Below are 21079 nucleotides of genomic sequence, written 5' to 3' on the forward strand. Positions count from 1 at the left end.
GGGAAGGTGCACACCGACGTCAAAGATAATCTATTCATAACCTATGGACAGAACACATGTTGCAATGAGTAGCCAATTTCCTACAATAGACAATAGCTTACTCGATTGAACTACACAGGGTCTCAAGATGGCAAGGACAAAAGTTATACATATAACTGGGGTCTTATCCCATAAATAGCATTAAAACTTCACAAATTTTTGAGGTGCCTATACAGGGGACATATCCAAACCGCAACGCCCGGCAAAAGCACTATCTAACATGCACAAATGACCAGAGCTTTACTTCTTCTCGGCCTTCTCGCCCTTCTCAAGCTTGCGTCTCTTGGAGCGGAGCTTGGCGGACTCATCAGCGGTCTTCTTGTTGGAGTACATCATCTTCTCAAGCAGCTTGCGCTTCTTCCGGCTCATCATCATCTTCTGTCTCTCGAGCTCCTCGTCCTCGCTGCGCTTCTTAGCGGCAACCTTCTTGGACTTGGAGGACTTCTTCTTGGCAGCTTCATCAGCGGCGGCGTTAGCAGTGAAAGGCAGACCAGCGGCTTCGGCCTCGAGCTCCTTCTGGTGCTGAGTGCGGGCAGCCTCGTCGTCATCTTCGGACTCGGATGCGGCTTCCTCGTCAAAGCCACCGAAGTCTTCGTCTTCCTCCTCGGACTCCTCGCTCTCGTCGTCGTCGGTGCCGGCGACATCCATGCCTCCGTCGACGGACTCCTCATCGGACTCCTCAGCAGTAGCAGGCGTGGCGTCAGCAGCAGGCTCGTCCTCCATCTCCTCGTCGCTATCAGAGGCCTCGGCGGCAATCTCGGCCTCATCCTCCTCCTCTTGATCGGCGAGACTGGCGCGGGGGTCGTAAGCGCCACGAGAAGCCTTGACCCAAGGGCTCAAGTGAGGTGGGAGAGTGGCACCGGGTGCGTAGAGATCAGCTCGGAGGAGCTTGCCCTCGTTAATGCAGTCCCAGACCCACTGGGGCTGGACGTAGGTACGGCCAGGGATGCGGGATCCAGGCTGGACCTTCTGAACGGCGTTCTCATCGGCAGCGGGAATGGCGGGAAGAGACTCCTGGGGAAGTTGGGGACGATCGACAATTTGGTGAGTGATGCGGGGGTCGCTCTCGTCGTGAGTGAAGGCTCCATCGCCCAGAACGGAGGCCCATCCAACGCGCTTGCAGCCGAATGAGCGCAAGATGAACTCGAGGGGAGCCTTGGGGGCTTCACGGGAAATGTAGAACACGAAGGGGGCGAAGAGTGCGCCGGCCTCGTTGCCGCTCATCGCGGGCTGGGGGAGGGTGTCGGCTTCGGGGGCAGCGGGCTCGAAACGGTCGATGGCATCGGTTGCCTCGTCGGTAGTGTCGACCATCTCCTCATCCGTGCTCTGTTCCAAACCGGCCTTCTTAATCACCTTATCAACCTTGGCTTGAAGTTCCTTGGAAACCTCCTTGTTGGAGTTGCCGTTGCTCTGAGCCTTGCTAGCCTCAAGAGCCTTGGGCACCTCACCCACTGAACGGCCCTCGAGAGTGAAAGCGGCCAACTCGGCACCATTCTCATCACTGCGGGTATCAAACTTAGGGGGGTATCTCAATCCAATTGAGGAGTACAGGCGGAAGTTGACGAAGCCCAACAGGGTGGTGTAAAACTCGACAAAGGTAGCCATGATACGGTAATCGACGTCGCCATTGACACGCTGGACGAAACGGTATGGCACAAGCCACATAATGTCTTGGCCCTGGATCGTAGCCTGGTAGTAGATACCCTTAATGGAAAGGAAGGATCTGCGCAGAGAATTTGTCATGATCAGGTAGTGCTGGAACTCGTGGCAAAGACGCTGGCAGAGCGCAACGGTCTTAGAAGGAACATGGTCGGTAGAGGGAAGGGTAGCGAAGAGGAAGAGAAGAGACAGAGCGTCGTCAAGATCACGGAGGGCATCGATAAAGGTCGGGTAGCGCTCTTTGATGACATGGTCCAAGGTGAGTCTCGGGGCGTTGTTCTTTTCTAAACGGGAGGCATCGCTGACTTCTCCACGGCCGAGAGAGCGAGCGATCTTCTTCGCAAGTGACTTCTGATCACGGAACTTGTTGAGCAGGGGCTCGTGTAGCAGATATTGGATATCCTTGGTGTAATAGAAGGTGGTGTTGGGCGTAGACGTCTTAGAGGCCTTCTTCTTACTACGGGGCTCGCGAGGGTAGATACCTGATATCGGAGATCATGTTAGTCTTGCGATTCAGATGGAATACTCATAGAAGAGGTAATTACCCTTGAAGATGCATAGTCGGCGGAAATCCGGCAAAGAGATCTGAAGTTTGCGCACGGCCTGAGTTCTGGTAATGTAGTTCTTGGCTGCGCCAGAGGTACCTGAAAGGACTGTCAGTAAATTCAATTGAAATTCCCGGTTGATTTCAACATACCCTTCTTCTTAATTTTGCCCATGATGAAAAGTGGTTGTCAAAATATCCAAACGGCTGCTGATAAGAAGAAGAAAATTTCTCGATAACTTTTTTTTCTTACCGCAACAAAAAGTGGTCCGTGCCCGAAGGCGGAGAGAGAGCCCTGGATCCATAGGGACCAGCTGGAATCAACAACTAAAACATCACCCCGTCATGGCTGTAGACCGACGGAAGATTGCTGTGTTCGGCGCGGCTTTTGTGCTGCGTCTGCTTCTGACATGTCTTTTTCCTTCATTACCTGATTTGTTAACGGGGAGAGTCGAAGTCTCAACACCCGTCAATAGCTTCAAACGCCGTACGTGTCTCCGACAATTGACTCCGCATTCTGTAAACTAATTGTGTGTAGTGCAGGAAGGTCTATTCTTGTACACACGAAATGTGTCGCCTTATGATGGAGGCGTCTTTCACCAGGTTCGTGGATCTAGATCCCTCCGGCTCGGTTCCTTGTATTGACAATTCCATCCAATAATCCAGGCGCCGCTTCTTTTACCACTGTTCGCACTTCTCCCGGATGTGAAGAGCTCGCCATTACCAACAGCAATTTTCTACTTCATTGTCGACCTTTTGAACGCGCACGCATTGGTAACCATCTCTGCGTCGGGCCAATCGGTTAAATCGAGACTACACTCAGCGGTTCGAAAACATGTCCGATGGGATGGAGTGTCCGTTGCAGCATGGTATGTATATTCTGGTCTGTCCGATCATAAATATTCATATACTTACCGCGGAATAGGTTTTTGTTCAATCCTCTCACAATTGCGACATGTTTAGCGCGATCAACCAGCGTATTTACGACATCGGGAATCCTCTTCGCGGTCTCCAATGCAGTCGGTGGAAATAGCATCAATGCAATGCTAGCCCTGGGATTTGCTTCGTACCTGTCTCTATACCCGGCACTGCTATTTATCCCATTGGTCCTGCTATGCTATGACCGACGCTTGGAGGGACCAAGCCCACCCAATATTGGATCTTTCATCGTTCAACACGCTACCTTACTACTAGCCAGTGTGGCAGGCCTGCTTGGTCTCTCCTCTCTGATCACCGGGACCTTCTGGGAGTTCATCTCGGCAACATATGGTTTCCATCTGTTGGTTCCAGACTTGACTCCCAACGTGGGGCTCTGGTGGTACTTTTTCATCGAAATGTTCGACTCATTTCGAGAGTTCTTCCTCGGCGTTTTCTGGCTCCACTTGGCCAGCTATGTCGGGGGTCTCACGGCTCGCTTCCGTAGCCAACCTCTATTCGTCATTACCTCGCTCTTGGGTGTCTTCGCCATCTTCAAGCCATACCCTAGCATCTCAGATGCGTCGCTGTTCTTCGCGCTGCTGCCATTATATCGCCACCTATTCCCATGTGAGTATTTCCAAACACTGACTATATCTCGAAATCACCCTGACTAACTTGGCACAGTGATGCGTTATACCTTTTTTGCGGGCTCGGCAATCTTGTACTCCAGTCTCCTCGGTCCGGCTTTCTACCACCTTTGGATCTACGCAGGATCCGGAAATGCCAATTTCTTCTACGCCATCACCCTGGTCTGGAGTTTGGGTCTCTCTATCCTGTTATCCGACACGGTCTTTGCCGCTCTCAGAGACGAGTGGGAGCAAGAACGCCCAGATCAGGTGGGCACAGAGGTGCGACAGGTGTAATGTATATTATTTTTTGCACATCAATATTCTCATATGAACTATTAGCATTCAAATTCTTAACAAATAGATATTCAGCTATTATCATTTCAACATCTTCGACAAGATCAAGTAGTCCACGTCCTTAACAGTCCCATTGCGCAACATGCGCGGTTGGGGCGAATACTCATCAACCTCATACCCAAGCCGATCATAGAACCGCCGAGCAATCTCATTCGACTTGAAAACCGTCAACATGGACTTCTCCAAGCCGACAGCACGACCGATTCCCTCCATCTGACTCATAAGTAAATTCCCAACACCCCGTCCCCGGGCCTTCGGTGACAAGTGAATCTCGTAGCAGTAAACAACCTCCTTTCCATCCTCATAGGTAACCATAAATGAGAGGAAACCCAGCACATTCAGAGAAGCAGCACCAGACGATGAAATGGACTCGTCACTTTCCTTCGAAGGTGGAGACGGAGCATTTTTGTCGGCGATATCAATCTGCTTCTCTCCCGGAACTTGCCCATTAGAATCACTAGAATCCGGTGTGTCCCGCAGAATCAAATACTTCATGTCGGGCAACTTCATCTCCTTTCGCTTCTTGGTGCGCGACCAGCCTGCGGGCGACGCCATGTAGGCTTCACTTGAGGTTTGCTCGATTAGCTCCAGACATGCTTCCAGATCAGCCGCGGAGATTGTTGCCGCTGAGTAGACGTCCACGCGTGGTGTGGGGGTCATATCATGTTGTTGCTGATTTTGGGATGGAAGTGGTTGATCAATCGCATCAATTTTTGCTGATTCTCCTGATTGCGTGGGTGGAGTCACGTATTGAGCGATGAAGTCGCCAATAGATAATGCGTTGGTCTGTTCGACTAGTGGGACTAAGTGATTATTAGCACGCGTCGTTAATTGAATATGGTCAAATCGAGCGAATCAATAAAACAAGCTTTGGGGCTGAACTAGCTTGCGAAAGTGGAATTTACTCACTTTTGTTGGAGACGCGTCGCATTGTGGTTCGCGGTATTTTGGCTTTTAATTTTGTCACCCGGCCTTCTTTGACGGATGGCATGGCTAGATCAAAGATTTCTGAAAGGATGTTTGATATATCGGAATTCGACTAAGTGCAGCTCGAATGTAAGGATCTGGGGTTAATAGCTGAAGAATGTTGTGGGCGAGGGGCGGCGACCCCGGACTTTTGACCGCGGGAAGTATACGTCCTCTGGCAGTGTTCACACTTCTCTAATATCAAAATCTCTTCTTTTCTTTCTATCTTTATCCTCCTTCTGAACTCAGAAACAATCCTCTTCTTTCGCGTCTTTGATTACCAGATCTTCTTCTTCCCCGAGCTCTTATCTCGTTCAACCACACCACCATGTCGCCCTCCCGACTGAGTTCAACCTCCTGGATCCAACTGCAGCAGGCCTAACATGAAAATTAAGCTCTCAAAATATCAATGTCAAAACGACCAACCACCTGCTTCTTGGCGGACATGTGCCGAGACTAATCAGTGGCAGTCGAGTTACCGCGGTACACATTTCTTCTATGGTCTTACAAATATATATATGGAATCTTCACGGATGATTTCTTTCATCACGTAGTTAAAGTTCACATTCTAAGCTTTAATTCGATAAAGTATCCTGAAAGCCCTATGATTTGACAAAATCAAGCAACGATTTCCCTAGATAGGTAACAGGTTTCCCTTAGACTTCTTAATAATCCTTCCGTCACCACCCGGGTGGATCTGTCGCCCAAAGGAGGCATTCGTCAAATACGTCAGAGGTCTCAATATATAACCACCAACCCCACCATAATCAGTTTGTCCTTGTACATTGTTTTGAGAATAGTCATTTATCTTATATACAGCATATTAAAATGTCTCCCTCCACTATGAAGCAATGGGTCGTTGAAGATAAGGAGCACGACTTCAACGGGCTTGTTTACAAGGACGCTGCTGTTCCGAAAGTCGGCGAAAATGAAGTATTAGTGAAGCTCCACGCTGCATCGCTAAACTATCGCGACCTGACTATCCCCAAGGTATGATCTTGCAAGAGAAAAGCTGATATTGGCAAGCCTTATCGGACTGTCTGCGCAAACAATTAGCTATAACCGACCCCTAACTCTCCTATAGGGCCTCTATCCATTTGCTCTCAGTCTTCCCGTAGTGCCAGGTTCTGATGGTGCTGGCGAAGTTGTTGAAGTGGGATCCAAGGTCATTGAATTCAAGAAGGGCGACCAAGTTGCGACTCTCTTCAATCAGGGCCACCAATACGGCGAGATTGACACATATGCAGCGGGTACTGGCCTAGGTGGTGTCATCGACGGTACCCTCCGCGAATATGGCGTATTCAATGAACAAGGTCTTGTCAAGGCACCGACAAACCTCGATGCCCGCGAAGCTAGCACCCTACCGTGCGCAGCTCTCACCAGCTGGAATGCACTATATGGTCTGAAGCCTTTGAAGCCCGGCCAGATCGTTCTCGTGCAAGGAACTGGCGGTGTCAGTATCTTTGGCTTACAGGTTAGGATTGATTTCATTCAGACTCCATCATAATAGACTCGGCTAACACTGTTTGTGGCATAGTTCGCCAAAGCTGCTGGTGCGACAGTTATCGCGACAACCTCTTCTGCAGAGAAGGCCGAGAAGCTTAAGCAGCTCGGCGCTGATCATGTTATCAATTATAAGACGGAGCCCAACTGGGGCGAAGCTGCTCGCAAGCTGACTCCTGACGGAGCTGGCGTGGACCACGTCATCGAAGTGGGTGGTAGCGGAACGCTCCAGCAGAGCTTCAAGTGCATCAAGTTCGAGGGTATCATCAGTGTTATTGGGTTCCTTGGAGGCGTGGACCCGAAGACACAGCCGACTGTTCTAGAGACATTGAGCCACATCTGCACTGTGCGTGGCGTTTATGTTGGTAGCAAAGCTCTCATGAGGGATATGATTCGAGCTATCGAGGCCAATGATATCCATCCTGTGGTGGATAAGAAGGTGTTCAGCCTTGACCAGACACGGGAAGCCTATGATTATATGGTAAGTTGTTTTTCGTCAGTAAGAAGGGGTTGCATGCTAACAAGTTGGAATCCAGTGGGCCCAGAAGCACTTTGGAAAGTTGACTATCAAGATCAACTAGGAAGTGGGATGGAAACAGGCTATGAAGCAGCGTTAGTGTGACATGAGTGTTGCTGGTATATGTTTGGAGCACCTTCCAAGGTTGGGAATCGCAGGATAAAAGGAACTGCAACCTAGTACTAGTATCCCCAACAGCAGGTGGCCTAGTGGTAACATGACAATGTGTACCACGAGGGAAGTGCCGAAGATCTTCCACTACCTAGACTGTTCCGGTTCGACTCCGGTCGTTCTCGCGTATATCTATCCCCCTTTTTTTTTCTGTCTCTCTCATCCTGTTTATAAAGCTCCCAATAAACAAAGATTTAAGGTTTGATAGTGGAGACCTGCCATGCTCGAAACTGTCCCCGATTCTACATATGTGAGCATCTTTCTGAAGTACCTTGTCAAATTTCATATATTAGAACTGGTCATTCAAAAAATAGTGTGTTGATATTTGTGTTGGGGTGAGGCTCATTCTGGTTGGTAGACAGGGCAACAGCCCAGGTGGTAGCTTCCCCGCCACCTCTCCTGCAGGAGTTAAAACCAACCACCTGCAAGCTTCCTTCTTTCTGTTACACCTGAGTATACACGTTTTCTATAGTCTCCTTCGAGATATCTCATAAATAAACATTTTTTTGTTACATTTTTTAAATTTCCATTGCTGGGCCGGGCACCTGATCCAACACCCTACCTTTCTTCAATGCAGGTTAACAATAGAGATATCTCAACCCTCCCAATCCAGGGCCCCGGCCAAAGTGCTCGACAACCACAGGCACCGTTTGTTCAACCAGCTCAAATGGCCATGTTTGCACGGGTAACATCCTATCCCCCACTGGGACAACTCACTTGTCTCCAACCAGCGCTGGAGATATTACGGTCTGAAGAAGATGCGGTGAGTCTCCCAAATATGATGATATCTAATATCGCCAGTTTTATACAATTATTGAGGCTATGATGCAAAGACATACTGACGTCATTAACAGCTGCGTTTTACGGTCACGATCGAGTCCAGCAGCTCATTCCCCGCACAATCATGGGAAGCGCAGATCTGGCATAACATCACTAGCCCGGAATGGGGATCCCTGCCATTGAAGAGATGCGACATGGGTTTTGCAGCCCTGATGACGGGAAATGATAGCGACTACCACTACCATCGCTATGTATTCTCAGAAGAGATATCCCTGCCAGCCGCAGGAGGTCATGCACAGTTCACTGTCCGGTTTCGAACTGGCCCAGACACAGAATGGCAGTGGGCTAATCAAACACACCCCGTGAGCGATGGTGAGATTATATATAGCGCACGCCACTCTGATTTTGAAAAGGCTGTGTCCACGGATGTCGCTGGAAGAGCTCCCAAAAAACAACTGGAGAAGTATATCGATAACCTTCAAGATGACTTGCAGATTGAGTCACGGCTTAGTGAAGCTCCTGGATCAGTCCTCTGGGCTCTTTCTGGTGATATAGATGGTGCTCGGAATGGATCTTCAACTATCAAACGACTTGCACTTGGCACCCCTTCGTCAGTGGTGAGGTATTTCTCACTAGTACGTGTTTCAAGTGCATGGTTAGGTCCTAGACATGGCAAAAATAACTTCCGGATCACCGAAGATGCAATGTTGTGCTCTTTTCTGCGCGAAGATGGCGTGAATCTTGTTCTATTAGCTGTTTCGGGAGTCAACGATGTTTTGACTATGTTCCAATCAGGTGCGAAGGGTGAAGTTGTGATCTCCGCAAAGAGTGACGATTCAGAAGCATCGAAGTTCCATGTGCTTGTCAGCGCTGCAGAGAATTTTGAAGTTGCTATGTCTGCATTGATTTATGAGGCACGGAAAGTGGTCAGGCCATTTGCTGATGGAAGTCATCTTGATTTGGAAGACTCAGTCCCGTTATCTCCCCCCGGTGATGATATGGTTCTTGTCGAGAAAGACCCAAGCGCACAGTGGCTTTCCGAGTGGTTTGACGGCCTCGCATATTGCACTTGGAATGGACTGGGACAGGACCTCACCGAAGAGAAGATCTTGCATGCCTTGGACTCATTGAAGGCCAATGGAATCAACATCGTCAATCTTATTATCGATGATGGCTGGCAGGCAAACGACAACGAAGGGGAATCTCAATTCAAGCAAGGCTGGAAGCATTTTGAGGCACATTCGAAAGGATTTCCCAAAGGTTTAAAGCATACCGTGGGAGCCATTCATCGAGCACATCCCAATATTGAACATATTGCGGTCTGGCATGCCTTACTTGGTTACTGGGGAGGCATTTCACCAGATGGGGATCTGGCCCAAAGGTTCAAAACAAAGCAAGTGAGGATCAAAGATCCCGCCGCCAATGGTCCTATTGTGGAGAACCTTCCAGACGGAACAATCCTCGCTATTGATCCCGATGATATTAAGCGATTCTACGACGAGTTCTATAGCTACCTTACATCTGTTGGCATAGACTCGGTCAAGACGGATGCACAATTCTTCCTCGATCTGCTTGAGGACCCAGCAGACCGCCGGAAATTCATGACTTCTTATCAAGATGCATGGTCTATCGCATCACTTCAGCACTTCAGCACTCGGTCAATCTCATGCGGGTCAATGATCCCTCAAATAATCTTCCATTCACAAATTCCCACCAACAAACCGACACTTCCATTGCGAAACTCCGACGACTTCTTCCCGAATGTTGTTGCCTCTCATCCGTGGCATGTGTTTTGCAATGCGCATAATGCACTACTCACCCGCTATTTGAACGTATTGCCAGACTGGGATATGTTCCAGACAAGTCATCCATACGCCTCATTCCACGCCGCAGCACGCTGTGTATCTGGAGGACCAATCTATATCACCGATGAGCCGGGCAAACATGACTTGACCCTGCTCGATCAGATGACTGCACCTACCGTCAAAGGAACCACGGTAATCTTGCGTCCCAGTGTCATCGGACGCACGATAGACATGTACCACGACTACAGCGAAGGACATGTTCTGCGCGTTGGAAGTTACACCGGCTGGGCCAAGACCGGAAGTGGAATCTTGGGTCTTTTCAATATTCAATCTGCCGAGGCCTCTAGCATAGTCTCATTGATGGATTTCTCAGGAATCCACGAGGATTCCGAAGGCCAGTATATCGTGCGCGCACACAGCAGCGGTAAGATCTCGCATCGCATGTCTCCAACTCGGGACTCTTTGGTATCAGTTGTTCTGGAGCCAAAGGGTTGGGAGATTCTCACTGCGTACCCGACTCGGTCGTTTACGCTGAAGGGGAGCCATGGTGATAATGTTAGCCGGACACATGTGGCTGTGCTGGGCCTTTTGGGAAAGATGACTGGGGCAGCGGCTGTAGTGACTTCGGATATATCTGTTGTTGAGAATGGCCGTTTACGAGTCGATATCAGCTTAAAAGCGCTGGGCACTCTAGGGATCTATTTCTCAGATCTTCAAAACAAGACCATTGCGAAGAATTTCATGGTAACTATTCTGGGGTTGCCAATTCCGCAGAATACAGTGTGGAAGCAGGGTGGGGAGAATGCCCATGTGCTGGCAATTGATGTATTGGCGGCATGGAAATCCATGAAGTTGGACAGTGGATGGAGTAACGAGGCTTTTGTGCAGGTTTTTGTGAGTTAAGGCGACACATCAAGCCAGTCTCGTTTGGACTTTATCATCATGTTTTATTCACAGAGATAGTATCAATCCAAAACAGCATCTTTTCTTTACAATTGACCCCAAGTCGATAGCTTTATACTTCTCTGGCCCTAAGCCCTTAATATAATCCTGCTTGGGAAATCGATTGACATGTCAGAGATAAGGACCGCATCATTAATGTTCCGGACTTATCGAAAGAATCTCGGACATCTGGAGCTAGCCCTGGAGGTATTGACTGTGTCCGGACTTGAGCCCATTGCGACCCATTTCCTTAATATTCACATTCTTAAACCGGTCCAATGCGGCCACAGTCGGCATCGCTCGGCCAAGCGCCATACCGCAGCCTTCTCGCCCCCCGTCGGATCCCGTGTGGAGCGCGCAGCTTTGCCGCAACAACAGCAATTCCGCTGCGCGGTGACAGCAATCGGCCAGTATTGTCCGCCTCGCAGTCTGGCACATGCTTCCAACAGCAGAGATGGATTACACAAAAGTACATTCAGCGCATGAAAGATGGGGAGAAGGAGTGGGCTGGGTTCGCGAAAGAAATCAAGGCCGGGAACAGGAAGAACTTCGCGCAACACTTGGAGGAGCGAGGGTTGATTCATGATGTTGTTGGGTATGTTACACCGAGATATACTGAATTTGATGGCATTGGCTGTGGGGAAGGGTTCGAATGGCTCGCTGATTGTTTCCTTTGGATAACAGTGAACGAGACTTGTTGCATAAGGTCTTAACGGAGAAGCGGGCTGGAATATATGTCGGAATCGACCCGACTGCCCCCTCAATGCACGTTGGACACATGCTTCCTTTCATGGTTCTGGCCTGGGGATACGTCTGGGGCTTACCTGTCACATTCCTAGTAAGTTGCCTGCAACTTCACACCCCATTGAATGCCTCAGCTAACACTGTATAGCTCGGCGGTGCTACTTCTAGAGTCGGCGATCCCAGCGGGCGCCTCAAGGGCCGAGACGCTGTTCATTCCTCAATCCGAAAAGCAAATATGGCTAGCATGCATATGCAGTTGAAGAAGTTGGGCTCCAGCATTGAGCAGTACGGCAGGAGACACGGACACGAGAAAAACCCGATGTGGAAGCGGGCGTTGACAAACAACAACACTTGGTGGAACTCGATGCCTTTCCTTGAAGTCTTGCGAGACCTTGGCGCTTTCATGCGACTTGGCCCCATGCTCGGTAGAGACACGTGAGTTTTGGTATTTCCGACGGCGCTGTTGTCACGGGTTTACTGACATTTTTCTACTAGTGTCAAGACACGATTGAACCAAGGAGATGGCATGTCATTTGCTGAGTTTTCCTACCCTATCCTCCAGGCCTGGGATTGGTGGACACTGTTCCAAAAGGGCACTCAAATCCAAGTCGGAGGTGCCGACCAATACGGAAATATCTTGTTCGGCATGGAGGCTGTCAAGTCTATCAGCCGAAACACTGCCGACGAACAAATCCGCAACCCATTAGAATCAGAACTCGATCGGCCGATCGGTTTCACCACGCCGCTACTGACAACCGCGTCCGGGGAGAAGCTTGGAAAGTCTGCCGGAAACGCTGTTTGGCTTGACAAGGACCTGACTTCTACATTCGAGCTTTACCAGTACTTCGTGCGCACGCCTGACGATGTTGTCGAGCAGTACCTCAAGCTGTTCACTTTCATCCCCTTGCCTGAAATCGCCACCATCATGAAAGAGCAGAACAAGGATCCATCTAAGCGCGTTGCGCAGCACAAGCTCGCCCTTGAGTTTGTCGAGCTTGTCCATGGCAAGGCCGAAGCTGATGCCGTGGCTCTCCAACACCGCCAGCTTTTCCGTCCCCGATCCTCAACTGCAGAGCCCACTCCTCTTCTCAAGTCATCCCCTCCTCAAGCTGGTCACCCACAATCTCCCACTGCTGGCTTCCAGACTCCTCAATCTGGGAATCCGTATGCTCCTCAAACAAACTGGGCCAACATGGGCGATATCAAGGTCACCCTGCCCGAATCTCTGGTTTTCAACCAGCCATTCAACAAGATTCTGTGGTCAGCCGGCCTTGTTTCATCCAAGAGCGAGGGCCACCGAGTCATCGTTAACAACGGTGCCAAAGTTGGAAGCCGTCCTGGTGACAGTGGGCCCATGTCGGACCAATTGTCTTTCACCCCCATCCGGCCGTGGGACGCAGAGAAAACAAAGGAATTTGTCTTAAATGGCAATCTCCTCATGCTCAAGCTGGGCAAGTGGAAGCTCAAGGCTGTTCACATTGTGACCGACGAAGAATACCGCGCGCAAGGGCTCACAGCTCCTGGATGGGAGACCGAGGAGATTGAACCCACTGAGCCGACAGAGCCGACCAAGTCGGATTAAGGCGAATCTCAACTAGATCTGTAATTCTACAATATCCAATCTGTACAATAGTATAAATATTATATCCTCGCCCTTCAAAACAAATAAAATAAAGTACAGAGTAATAATAGTGATGAAAGACAATGTCGCGGGTGTCGATCAAATGGACAGATCGAGTCTCGGAGAAAGTGCTTTACGCGTCGACGCGATCCGCGCCTTATCTCCTCCCCGTCTCCAGTTCCCTCACAACTCCCCCTAATTACCATGTTGATGTCGAGTTGAGAGTGTATTGCCATTTAGTCTCAATTGCTTATATTCTATAAAAAAATATGGCCAAACCATCGGCCTCATCTCCGTCCGCCGCGTCGCCATCCCCTGCGCTCAAGCGCGCAACTCCCAACACCCAGAATATGCGAAACCAGAAGTCGATTCTTGGTTTCTTCCAAAAGTCCTCACCAGCGACTCCCTCGAATAATCGAACGCGAGAACCGGCATCGTCCCCCGCGCAGAGAGCATCCGAGAAGCGTAGTGAGAGTGCTGTCAAGCCCACACCCAAGGAACAAAAGCGAAGCTTCTCAAGCTTTGCGCAGGATTTGAGTCCTGTACCAAGCAGCGATCTCCCCGTACCGGAGGAGGAACAGGAAAATGGTAGTGCTTTAAAGGTATTTTGATCTGGAGTCTACTGTTTGTTTGCTTCTTCACTCTGACTGAATCCTTCTCTCCTTAGACCACCAAAGAGGCACAACAGGACTCCACCATGTCGCCTTCGCGTCGGGTACGTGTCCTATATTATTACTTAATTGGTCTATCCTGCTGACTTATTTGACTAGGGAAAAAATAAGGTCAGCTACAAGGAGTCTGACTCCGAGGGCGAGGACGACGACGAGGTTATCTTCCGTCCTAACCGCAAGGACCGTGTCTCCGGTCGTGCGACCAAGAGAAGACGAACTGAGCCCGAAAGCGAAGATGAATTCAATGAGGCAGGAGATGGAGGATACTCGGACGATGGTATGGTGTTCTGTTGCTGGTTGGTTTTGCGGGCGCACGACTAACCCGAATATAGAAATGGATGATTTCGTCGTCGCAGATGACTCGGATGAAGAGATAGCCGCATCTTCCAACAAGCGGAAACGACCCTCCACACAATCGGCACGCAAGCCCACTAAATCTTCCTCCGTTCCTGCCCCTCCCCCACCCGTCGATGACATCGACCTTGATCTCCCAGAGGGAGAAGGCTCAGCTGGAACCGCGAAGAAATGGGCGTTTGATCCGGAGAATACAGAACCTCGGAAAGAAAGAGCTGCTGTGGCGTCTAGCAAGACAGCATCCAGCGCGAGAAAAGAAAAGGCCTACACCAAGGAGCCTGAGCAGCGCTACCCATGGCTGGCTAATCTCAAGGACATCGACGGCAACCCTAAGGGCCATCCTGACTATGATCCCCGAACTGTCTACATCCCTCCGCTCGCGTGGTCCAAATTCTCGCCTTTCGAGAAACAATACTGGGAGATCAAGCAGAAATTCTGGGATACAGTCGTTTTCTTCAAGAAGGGCAAGTTCTATGAGCTCTACGAGAACGATGCCACTATTGGTCACCAACTTTTTGATCTCAAGCTCACGGACAGGGTGAATATGCGCATGGTCGGTGTTCCCGAGATGAGTTTGGATCACTGGGCAAACCAATTCGTGGCCAAGGGCTTCAAGATTGCCCGTGTGGACCAGTCCGAATCCGCGCTGGGTAAAGAGATGCGTGAGAGAGAGGGAAAGAAGCCCACAAAAGAAGACAAGATCATCAAGCGAGAGCTCGCATGTGTTCTTACTGCGGGTACACTGGTTGAGGGTTCCATGCTCCAAGATGATATGTCCACATACTGTGTTGCAATCAAGGAAGCGATCGTGGACGATCATCCCGCGTTCGGTATCGCATTTGTCGATACTGCTACTGGTCAATTCTTCTTGTCTGAGTTCGTGGACGACGTTGACATGACCAAATTCGAGACTTTTGTCGCGCAGACCCGTCCTCGCGAATTGCTGCTAGAGAAATCTTGTGTTTCGCAGAAAGCCATGCGCATTCTCAAAAATAACACTGGGCCCACCACTATTTGGAATCTCATGAAGCCTGGTAAGGAGTTCTGGGAATCTGATATCACAATTCGGGAGCTGGAGGCAAGCGAGTATTTCGTCTCCGTGGACGATGATAATCTCACAGCCTGGCCTGAGACCCTGCGTCAAGCCCGCGAGAAGGAGCTACTGATGTGTGCATTCGGTGCTCTGGTTCAATACCTGCGAATGCTGAAGATTGAGCGGGACTTGATCACCATCGGCAACTTCACGTGGTACGATCCTATCAAGAAGGCTACGAGTCTTGTACTAGATGGCCAGACCCTGATCAACATGGAGATCTTCGCCAATTCCTTCGATGGAGGGTCTGAGGGCACTCTCTTCCAGTTGCTCAACCGATGCATCACCCCCTTCGGCAAGCGCATGTTCAAGCAGTGGGTATGCCACCCATTAATTGATTCGAAGAAAATCAACGCAAGATTGGATGCAGTTGATTCACTCAATGCCGATCCCAGTGCTCGGGACCAGTTTTCTTCCCAGTTGACAAAGATGCCGGATCTCGAACGACTGATCTCTCGTATCCACGCTGGTATCTGCAAGGCTCAAGACTTTGTACGTGTTCTGGAAGGATTTGAACAGATCGATTACATCATGGGTCTGCTCAAGGAAAGTGACACAGGCTCAGGTGAAAGCATTATTGGTCAATTGACAGCCGCGATGCCTGATCTTGCCTCTCTACTGGGATACTGGAAGACCGCATTCGATCGCCCGAAGGCAAAGGAGAATGGGATCCTTGTTCCGGAGTCCGGTGTCGAAGAAGACTTCGATAACTCCCAGGAGATCATTGAACAACTCCACCGGGATCTTGATACCGTGTTGAAGAAAGCTCGCCGGGATTTGGGGTCGTCTGCCATCTGCTACCGGGACAACGGCAAGGAAATCTACCAACTCGAAGTTCCCATCAAGGTGAAGAACATCCCCAAGGATTGGAACCAGATGTCTGCTACCAAGCAGGTCAAGCGATACTACTTCCCCGAGCTACGAAGCCTCATTCGCAAGTTGCAAGAAGCTCAAGAAACCCACAGTCAAATCGTCAAGGAGGTGGCTGGACGGTTCCATGCCAGGTTTGATGAGCATTACAATACATGGCTGGCTGCTGTTAAAATTGTATCGCAGCTCGACTGCCTGATCAGTTTGGCCAAAGCTTCCGTGGCCATCGGCCACCCTAGTTGCCGACCAGTGTTTGTAGAGGACGAACGAAGTGTGCTCGAGTTTGAAGAGCTCCGTCACCCATGTCTTCTTTCCTCTGTTGAGGACTTCATCCCCAACGACATCCAGCTTGGTGGCAATCATGCTAGCATTGACTTGCTGACCGGTGCTAATGCTGCCGGAAAGTCTACTGTTCTCCGAATGGTGTGTCCACCCAGTCTCTCCCCTTTATTTTAATAATTTTGCTAACAAGTGTAGACCTGTGTCGCTGTTATTATGGCCCAAATTGGTTGCTACGTTCCCTGCCAGTCAGCTCGACTGACCCCGGTCGACCGGATCATGTCTCGTCTCGGCGCAAACGACAACATCTTCGCTGCTCAGTCAACATTCTTCGTCGAGCTGTCCGAAACAAAGAAGATTCTTTCTGAGGCTACTCCACGCTCACTCGTCATCCTTGACGAACTCGGTCGCGGAACTAGCTCTTACGATGGTGTCGCCGTGGCTCAAGCCGTGCTTCATCACATCGCTACCCATATCGGAGCCCTGGGCTTCTTTGCCACCCACTACCACTCGCTTGCCGCCGAGTTCGAAAACCATCCTGAGATCGCGCCCAAGCGTATGGCCATCCATGTCGACGATGTCGAGCGCCGTGTAGCGTTCCTGTACAAGCTTGAGAAGGGTGTTGCAGAAGGTAGTTTCGGTATGCACTGCGCATCCATGTGTGGGATTCCAAGCAAGGTCATTGAATGTGCGGAGAATGCTGCCAAACAGTGGGAGCACACTAGCCGGCTCAAGGAGAGTCTGGAGCGCCGTAAGGGCGGTGGCTACGTCGGTCTGGGCTGGTGGAGCGATGTGGCCTGGGCCCTGCGTGAGTCTGTCACAGAGGAAGACTCCAATGCTGGCGATGTCTCTGATCGCGGCTTGGATGTCTTGATGAAGGCAATCGAGGCGCTCTAGTGTGAGATACTTGTTCGATGGTGCTTCGTTCTTTCTTCCGTCTATCCTCATAATGTGAGTCTATGATATTTGTCTCTACCTATCTTTCATTTCAACTGGCCGTTCGTGTCAGATTTCATTTTGTTTTTTTACATGTTGGTTCAAAAGGCGTCTCAGGATCTGTTCGGTTATCTAGTCCCCTATTCCTGAGAATATGTATGTATCTCCATAGCAAAGCATGTTTTTCATTTCCTAATCAGACTTAAATCCATCATCAAACCCATCCAAGTAGTCATAATATCCTTGCTGCTCCGGGGGCTTTTCTTTTTTCTCTCCCTTTATTTTCTTTTCTTTCTGATCCTTCGGACATGCCAGTCGAACAAAACGCACAACACAACAGAAAAATCGCCACAAATTCGCAGTTGAACCATTCATCAGTTTGTCATAGTCCATGTAGATTCCCACCTTCCCTTCTAGCAGACATCATCACACTAACTAATCATCATCAGTCATGATCCGAATGAGCTTCCTCGTTCTTCTCAGAGATAGAGTCGTCCCCTTCATCAAAATTTTCTTTTGTTGTCCTCGCAGCATGGCCATTTGTCTTCGGCGCATCCCCATCCAATGTAAGACCATCCATCGCTCCCCGAACAAGATCTTTATCCAGAGACTCAGCTAGTCCGTTGGGTTTATGAAGCTTCTTTCGATTCCCAGTCTGTGATGTAGTCTTGGCTACAGTGGACTTGGCGTACGTCCGAGCGGGTCGGCGTTCGACTTCTTTCTCCATGTCACTACCGTTATCCAAAGTATCGGCTAGGCCACTGGGCTCTGCGAGTCGCTTGCCCTTGGCTCTGCCATGACTTGGGCGGGAAGAAGAAGCGTTCATCTCGGCACTGGATGACTCCTCGCTACTTCTTTCTGTGGAACCATCCTGGTACTTGTATGGGTTTCTGTCACGCTTCAGACCCCTGTTGTGCTGGATGTTATGGCGGCCCGCGCGGGTGGATGAGGACTTGATGTCTGTGTGGAAAAGACTGTCTCTTTCTTTTCTCACCCCATGGCTTGTAGAGTACCTGGTGTGTCTCTTCTGCTTCGCAGGCTTTTGTTTGGTGCTCCGGCGTTGGGACTTGCTTGCGGGTTTGAAGCTCGCTTGAGAAAGCTCGTCGTATTCGACCTCGCTGTTCTCGCTTTCGTTGCGCAGAGTCGTGATCTTGCCCTTTCCCTTGCGTTTAGTATATTCTTTGCGCTTAGCCTTCTGATAATGGCCATTTGATCGAGAGTCGTCGATCTCTGATTCGGAATACCCTTCAATACTTTCTTCATCAGACTCGTTGAGCAAAAGCTTTGATTTCTTGTGCTTTGAATGCTTTTCTGCTTGCTCGGCAGATATCTCTTCTAAATCACTCCGATATTTATGTTGCGACGCAATCGACATAAACTGCGGATCAATAGCACATAACTTGAGTAAGTTTTCCCTGGCAATTCTGAATGCATGCTGAGCACGTTTGGGGGTTACACCTGTAAGACGTGCCAGTTTATCGCAGTCAATTTCCTGAAGGATGTTTAGCAGATACAGATGAACATTCAGAGTATGTAGGTAACAACCTGTATAGGATAACAAAAGTTTCCCAGAAGTAGGTACTTGACGTCAGCCCCGGGAAGACCCATCCATGCAGGACTCCTGACTCCAGGGTAGTAGAACATAATGTGTTCGTAGATAGCCTTAGCTCTCGATGACTGAATGAAGATGATGAAACCTGGAATCACAGAATAAGGGAGTGTGTTGAAGGAACATGAAGAATAAAGGAAAAGCAAGGGTAATTTATACCAGAAGATCGCACACAGACAAAGTCTGCGTGCATTTGTGGGCGACTACATCGTGTTGTTGTGCAATGGATTTTCATTGTTGGGCAAACATGTGCTGCAGTCATTCTCATACGAGAAGGCGAACTAGATACACTTGATAAACACCCCTTCCGTTATGTACCTCCAGTCAAATCAAGTTCTCAGATATCTCGAATCTCATGAAAGGATCCGTGAAAGGATCCGTGAAAGGATCCGTGAAAGGATCCGTGAAAATTTCCGTGAAAGGTTGACAGTCAAGAACCTTGGGAGAGACTGAATGGAAGATATGACCACTTAGTAGGTAGGTTCGGGCTTGATTTCGACATCGCTATCGCTCTCGACCTTCACCGGACTGTTGTTGTTGTCTCCGGATTGAATCTCAACCTTCATAGCATCCTCAGTACTCTCAGATTTAGCCTCAGTCTTGATCTCAGGTTTTGCCTCGAGCTGTTCTTCAACAAATTTGCCAGCACTCTTCTTCGCTCGGCTCTTAGCTGGGGACTTTTCCTTGGCAGTGGATGCATCCTGGTCGTCATCTAGGGCATCCAGCTGATCCTCGAACATCTTCTCGAGCTTGCGCTTGATGGCTGGAAACCGGCTGGCCGCGGATTTTTTTTTCATGTTGCTCAGCTTTCCAAGCTTATCGGTGTCAAGCTAAATTATAGGTGTGGTTAGCTTGAGTCACGGTTTGAAATATTCAGAGAGTATGCATACCCTTCCAGAGATGCACAAAACACTAGCCATAATCAGCTTCATTTCACCGACTGTGAAATCACCCAAGTTCCCAGACTTCTTCTTGGGGGGCGGGGTGGTCGACATCGCGTCAGTTGGTAGCATTGTGACGATGCGTCTGTTAATGAATGGGGTCTTTGACTGTTTGATGAAATATGAGTTTCGGTTACTGTGTAAGTTCACGGAAGATGGGTGGTTGTGGTGAAGTGAAATGTACGATCTGTTGTGTGGTAAAGGGAAGCAACCTTACGTGCAATTTATTTGTGGAAACAAGAGATATTCATTGGAATCGAGTACTACACTCTACCTACACTCTACGTGATATGCTCTGAGCTAGCCTACGATCGAAATTCCATGACCTTTCAAATATGGAGATTCAAATTCTGTATGATTCATGGTGAAGGTGAATGAAATTTGACCCTAGGATGGACCTTAAACAAAACATGTAAGCTCCCCAGAACCTTCAATGTAGGCGATAGTCCATAAAATTGACCACAATCTTTGGTCTGACCACGCGTGGATCTCGTTCCATCCTAATTCTCAGCATTCTCGGCGTATCCATCTTCATCAGCCTCATTAGCATCCTCGGTATCGTCCTCGACCTCTTCAGCTTGCTTGGCCTCCTTCGCAGCGGTTCTCTTCTCCTTCCATTCCTCAAGCTTGCGTCGGCCCTTGCCGAAGACAGTTCTAGCCGAAGTGGGTGTAACGTTGCAAAGCTCGCCGAGCTTGTTCCAATCGACCGACTGAGAATCTTCGTCTTAGACTCAAATACTATGAGATTATAACACACCATCTCACGTACCTTGCGCTTTTCCATACATAGCAATGCCAGTAGGAGGTGCTCCACCTGGGTTGGGGTGAGTCCCGATACCTTTACCAGGTCAAAGGTCTTCTCTTGCTTCTGCGAGGACATGCTTGTTGCGGTGATGCTGTTGCAACGGAAGTTTGATAGAGGAATACAACCAAGACGCGTGTGGTTATACTACATACGCCAGAAGGGAGTCTCGTAGGCAATTCGCGTCCCAAGCTCGATGAGCCCCATTAATGAAGTGATGCTTTGAGGTTCATTGAAGGAAAGAGCGTCTGAGAATGCCTTGACATCCAAACTGATATCGACTTTCGACTAACAGTGCTTGAATGTATAAATATAAATTGTAAAGTATATGC

The 21079-nt window shown here is 49.4% G+C and overlaps 9 protein-coding genes across 9 annotated transcripts; 4 read left to right on the plus strand and 5 right to left on the minus strand.

Annotated features, from left to right (window-relative positions):
- Positions 1-279: 279 nt before the first annotated feature.
- nop7 (mRNA-binding ribosome synthesis protein NOP7) lies at positions 280-2417 on the minus strand (the record flags this gene model as incomplete). The annotated part of the gene is made up of 3 exons (XM_016743521.1): positions 280-2180; positions 2244-2342; positions 2396-2417. The coding sequence occupies 3 exons, from the start codon at positions 2415-2417 to the stop codon at positions 280-282; spliced, it is 2022 nt and encodes a 673-aa protein (XP_016596228.1).
- A 170-nt stretch (positions 2418-2587) lies between these two features.
- Positions 2588-4083, plus strand: PEX2_062510 (GPI-anchored transamidase subunit GAB1; the record flags this gene model as incomplete). The annotated part of the gene is made up of 5 exons (XM_016743522.1): positions 2588-2729; positions 2781-2845; positions 2909-3111; positions 3168-3787; positions 3845-4083. 5 exons carry the CDS (start codon positions 2588-2590, stop codon positions 4081-4083), a joined length of 1269 nt encoding a protein of 422 aa, XP_016596229.1.
- An 81-nt stretch (positions 4084-4164) lies between these two features.
- Positions 4165-5134, minus strand: PEX2_062520 (N-terminal L-serine N(alpha)-acetyltransferase NAT4; the record flags this gene model as incomplete). Its single annotated transcript, XM_016743523.1, has 2 exons — positions 4165-4946; positions 5053-5134. The coding sequence occupies 2 exons, from the start codon at positions 5132-5134 to the stop codon at positions 4165-4167; spliced, it is 864 nt and encodes a 287-aa protein (XP_016596230.1).
- Positions 5135-5937: 803 nt separating this feature from the next.
- On the plus strand, positions 5938-7193 carry PEX2_062530 (zinc-dependent alcohol dehydrogenase family protein; the record flags this gene model as incomplete). The annotated part of the gene is made up of 4 exons (XM_016743524.1): positions 5938-6099; positions 6194-6583; positions 6647-7093; positions 7149-7193. 4 exons carry the CDS (start codon positions 5938-5940, stop codon positions 7191-7193), a joined length of 1044 nt encoding a protein of 347 aa, XP_016596231.1.
- A 678-nt stretch (positions 7194-7871) lies between these two features.
- On the plus strand, positions 7872-13153 carry PEX2_062540 (putative raffinose synthase protein Sip1; the record flags this gene model as incomplete). The annotated part of the gene is made up of 6 exons (XM_016743525.1): positions 7872-8063; positions 8155-10779; positions 11118-11422; positions 11512-11665; positions 11720-12006; positions 12067-13153. 6 exons carry the CDS (start codon positions 7872-7874, stop codon positions 13151-13153), a joined length of 4650 nt encoding a protein of 1549 aa, XP_016596232.1.
- Positions 13154-13461: 308 nt separating this feature from the next.
- Positions 13462-17356, plus strand: PEX2_062550 (mismatch repair ATPase MSH6; the record flags this gene model as incomplete). The annotated part of the gene is made up of 5 exons (XM_016743526.1): positions 13462-13794; positions 13860-13907; positions 13963-14140; positions 14196-16603; positions 16658-17356. 5 exons carry the CDS (start codon positions 13462-13464, stop codon positions 17354-17356), a joined length of 3666 nt encoding a protein of 1221 aa, XP_016596233.1.
- Positions 17357-17840: 484 nt separating this feature from the next.
- PEX2_062560 (uncharacterized protein) lies at positions 17841-19039 on the minus strand (the record flags this gene model as incomplete). The annotated part of the gene is made up of 2 exons (XM_016743527.1): positions 17841-18887; positions 18941-19039. The coding sequence occupies 2 exons, from the start codon at positions 19037-19039 to the stop codon at positions 17841-17843; spliced, it is 1146 nt and encodes a 381-aa protein (XP_016596234.1).
- A 435-nt stretch (positions 19040-19474) lies between these two features.
- On the minus strand, positions 19475-20017 carry PEX2_062570 (uncharacterized protein; the record flags this gene model as incomplete). The annotated part of the gene is made up of 2 exons (XM_016743528.1): positions 19475-19834; positions 19895-20017. 2 exons carry the CDS (start codon positions 20015-20017, stop codon positions 19475-19477), a joined length of 483 nt encoding a protein of 160 aa, XP_016596235.1.
- Positions 20018-20445: 428 nt separating this feature from the next.
- Positions 20446-20825, minus strand: PEX2_062580 (uncharacterized protein; the record flags this gene model as incomplete). The annotated part of the gene is made up of 2 exons (XM_016743529.1): positions 20446-20655; positions 20715-20825. 2 exons carry the CDS (start codon positions 20823-20825, stop codon positions 20446-20448), a joined length of 321 nt encoding a protein of 106 aa, XP_016596236.1.
- Between the last annotated feature and the right edge of the window lie 254 nt (positions 20826-21079).

This window comes from Penicillium expansum (assembly GCF_000769745.1).
Source record: "Penicillium expansum strain MD-8 chromosome Unknown contig198, whole genome shotgun sequence".
NCBI classification, from domain to species: Eukaryota; Fungi; Ascomycota; class Eurotiomycetes; order Eurotiales; family Aspergillaceae; genus Penicillium; species Penicillium expansum.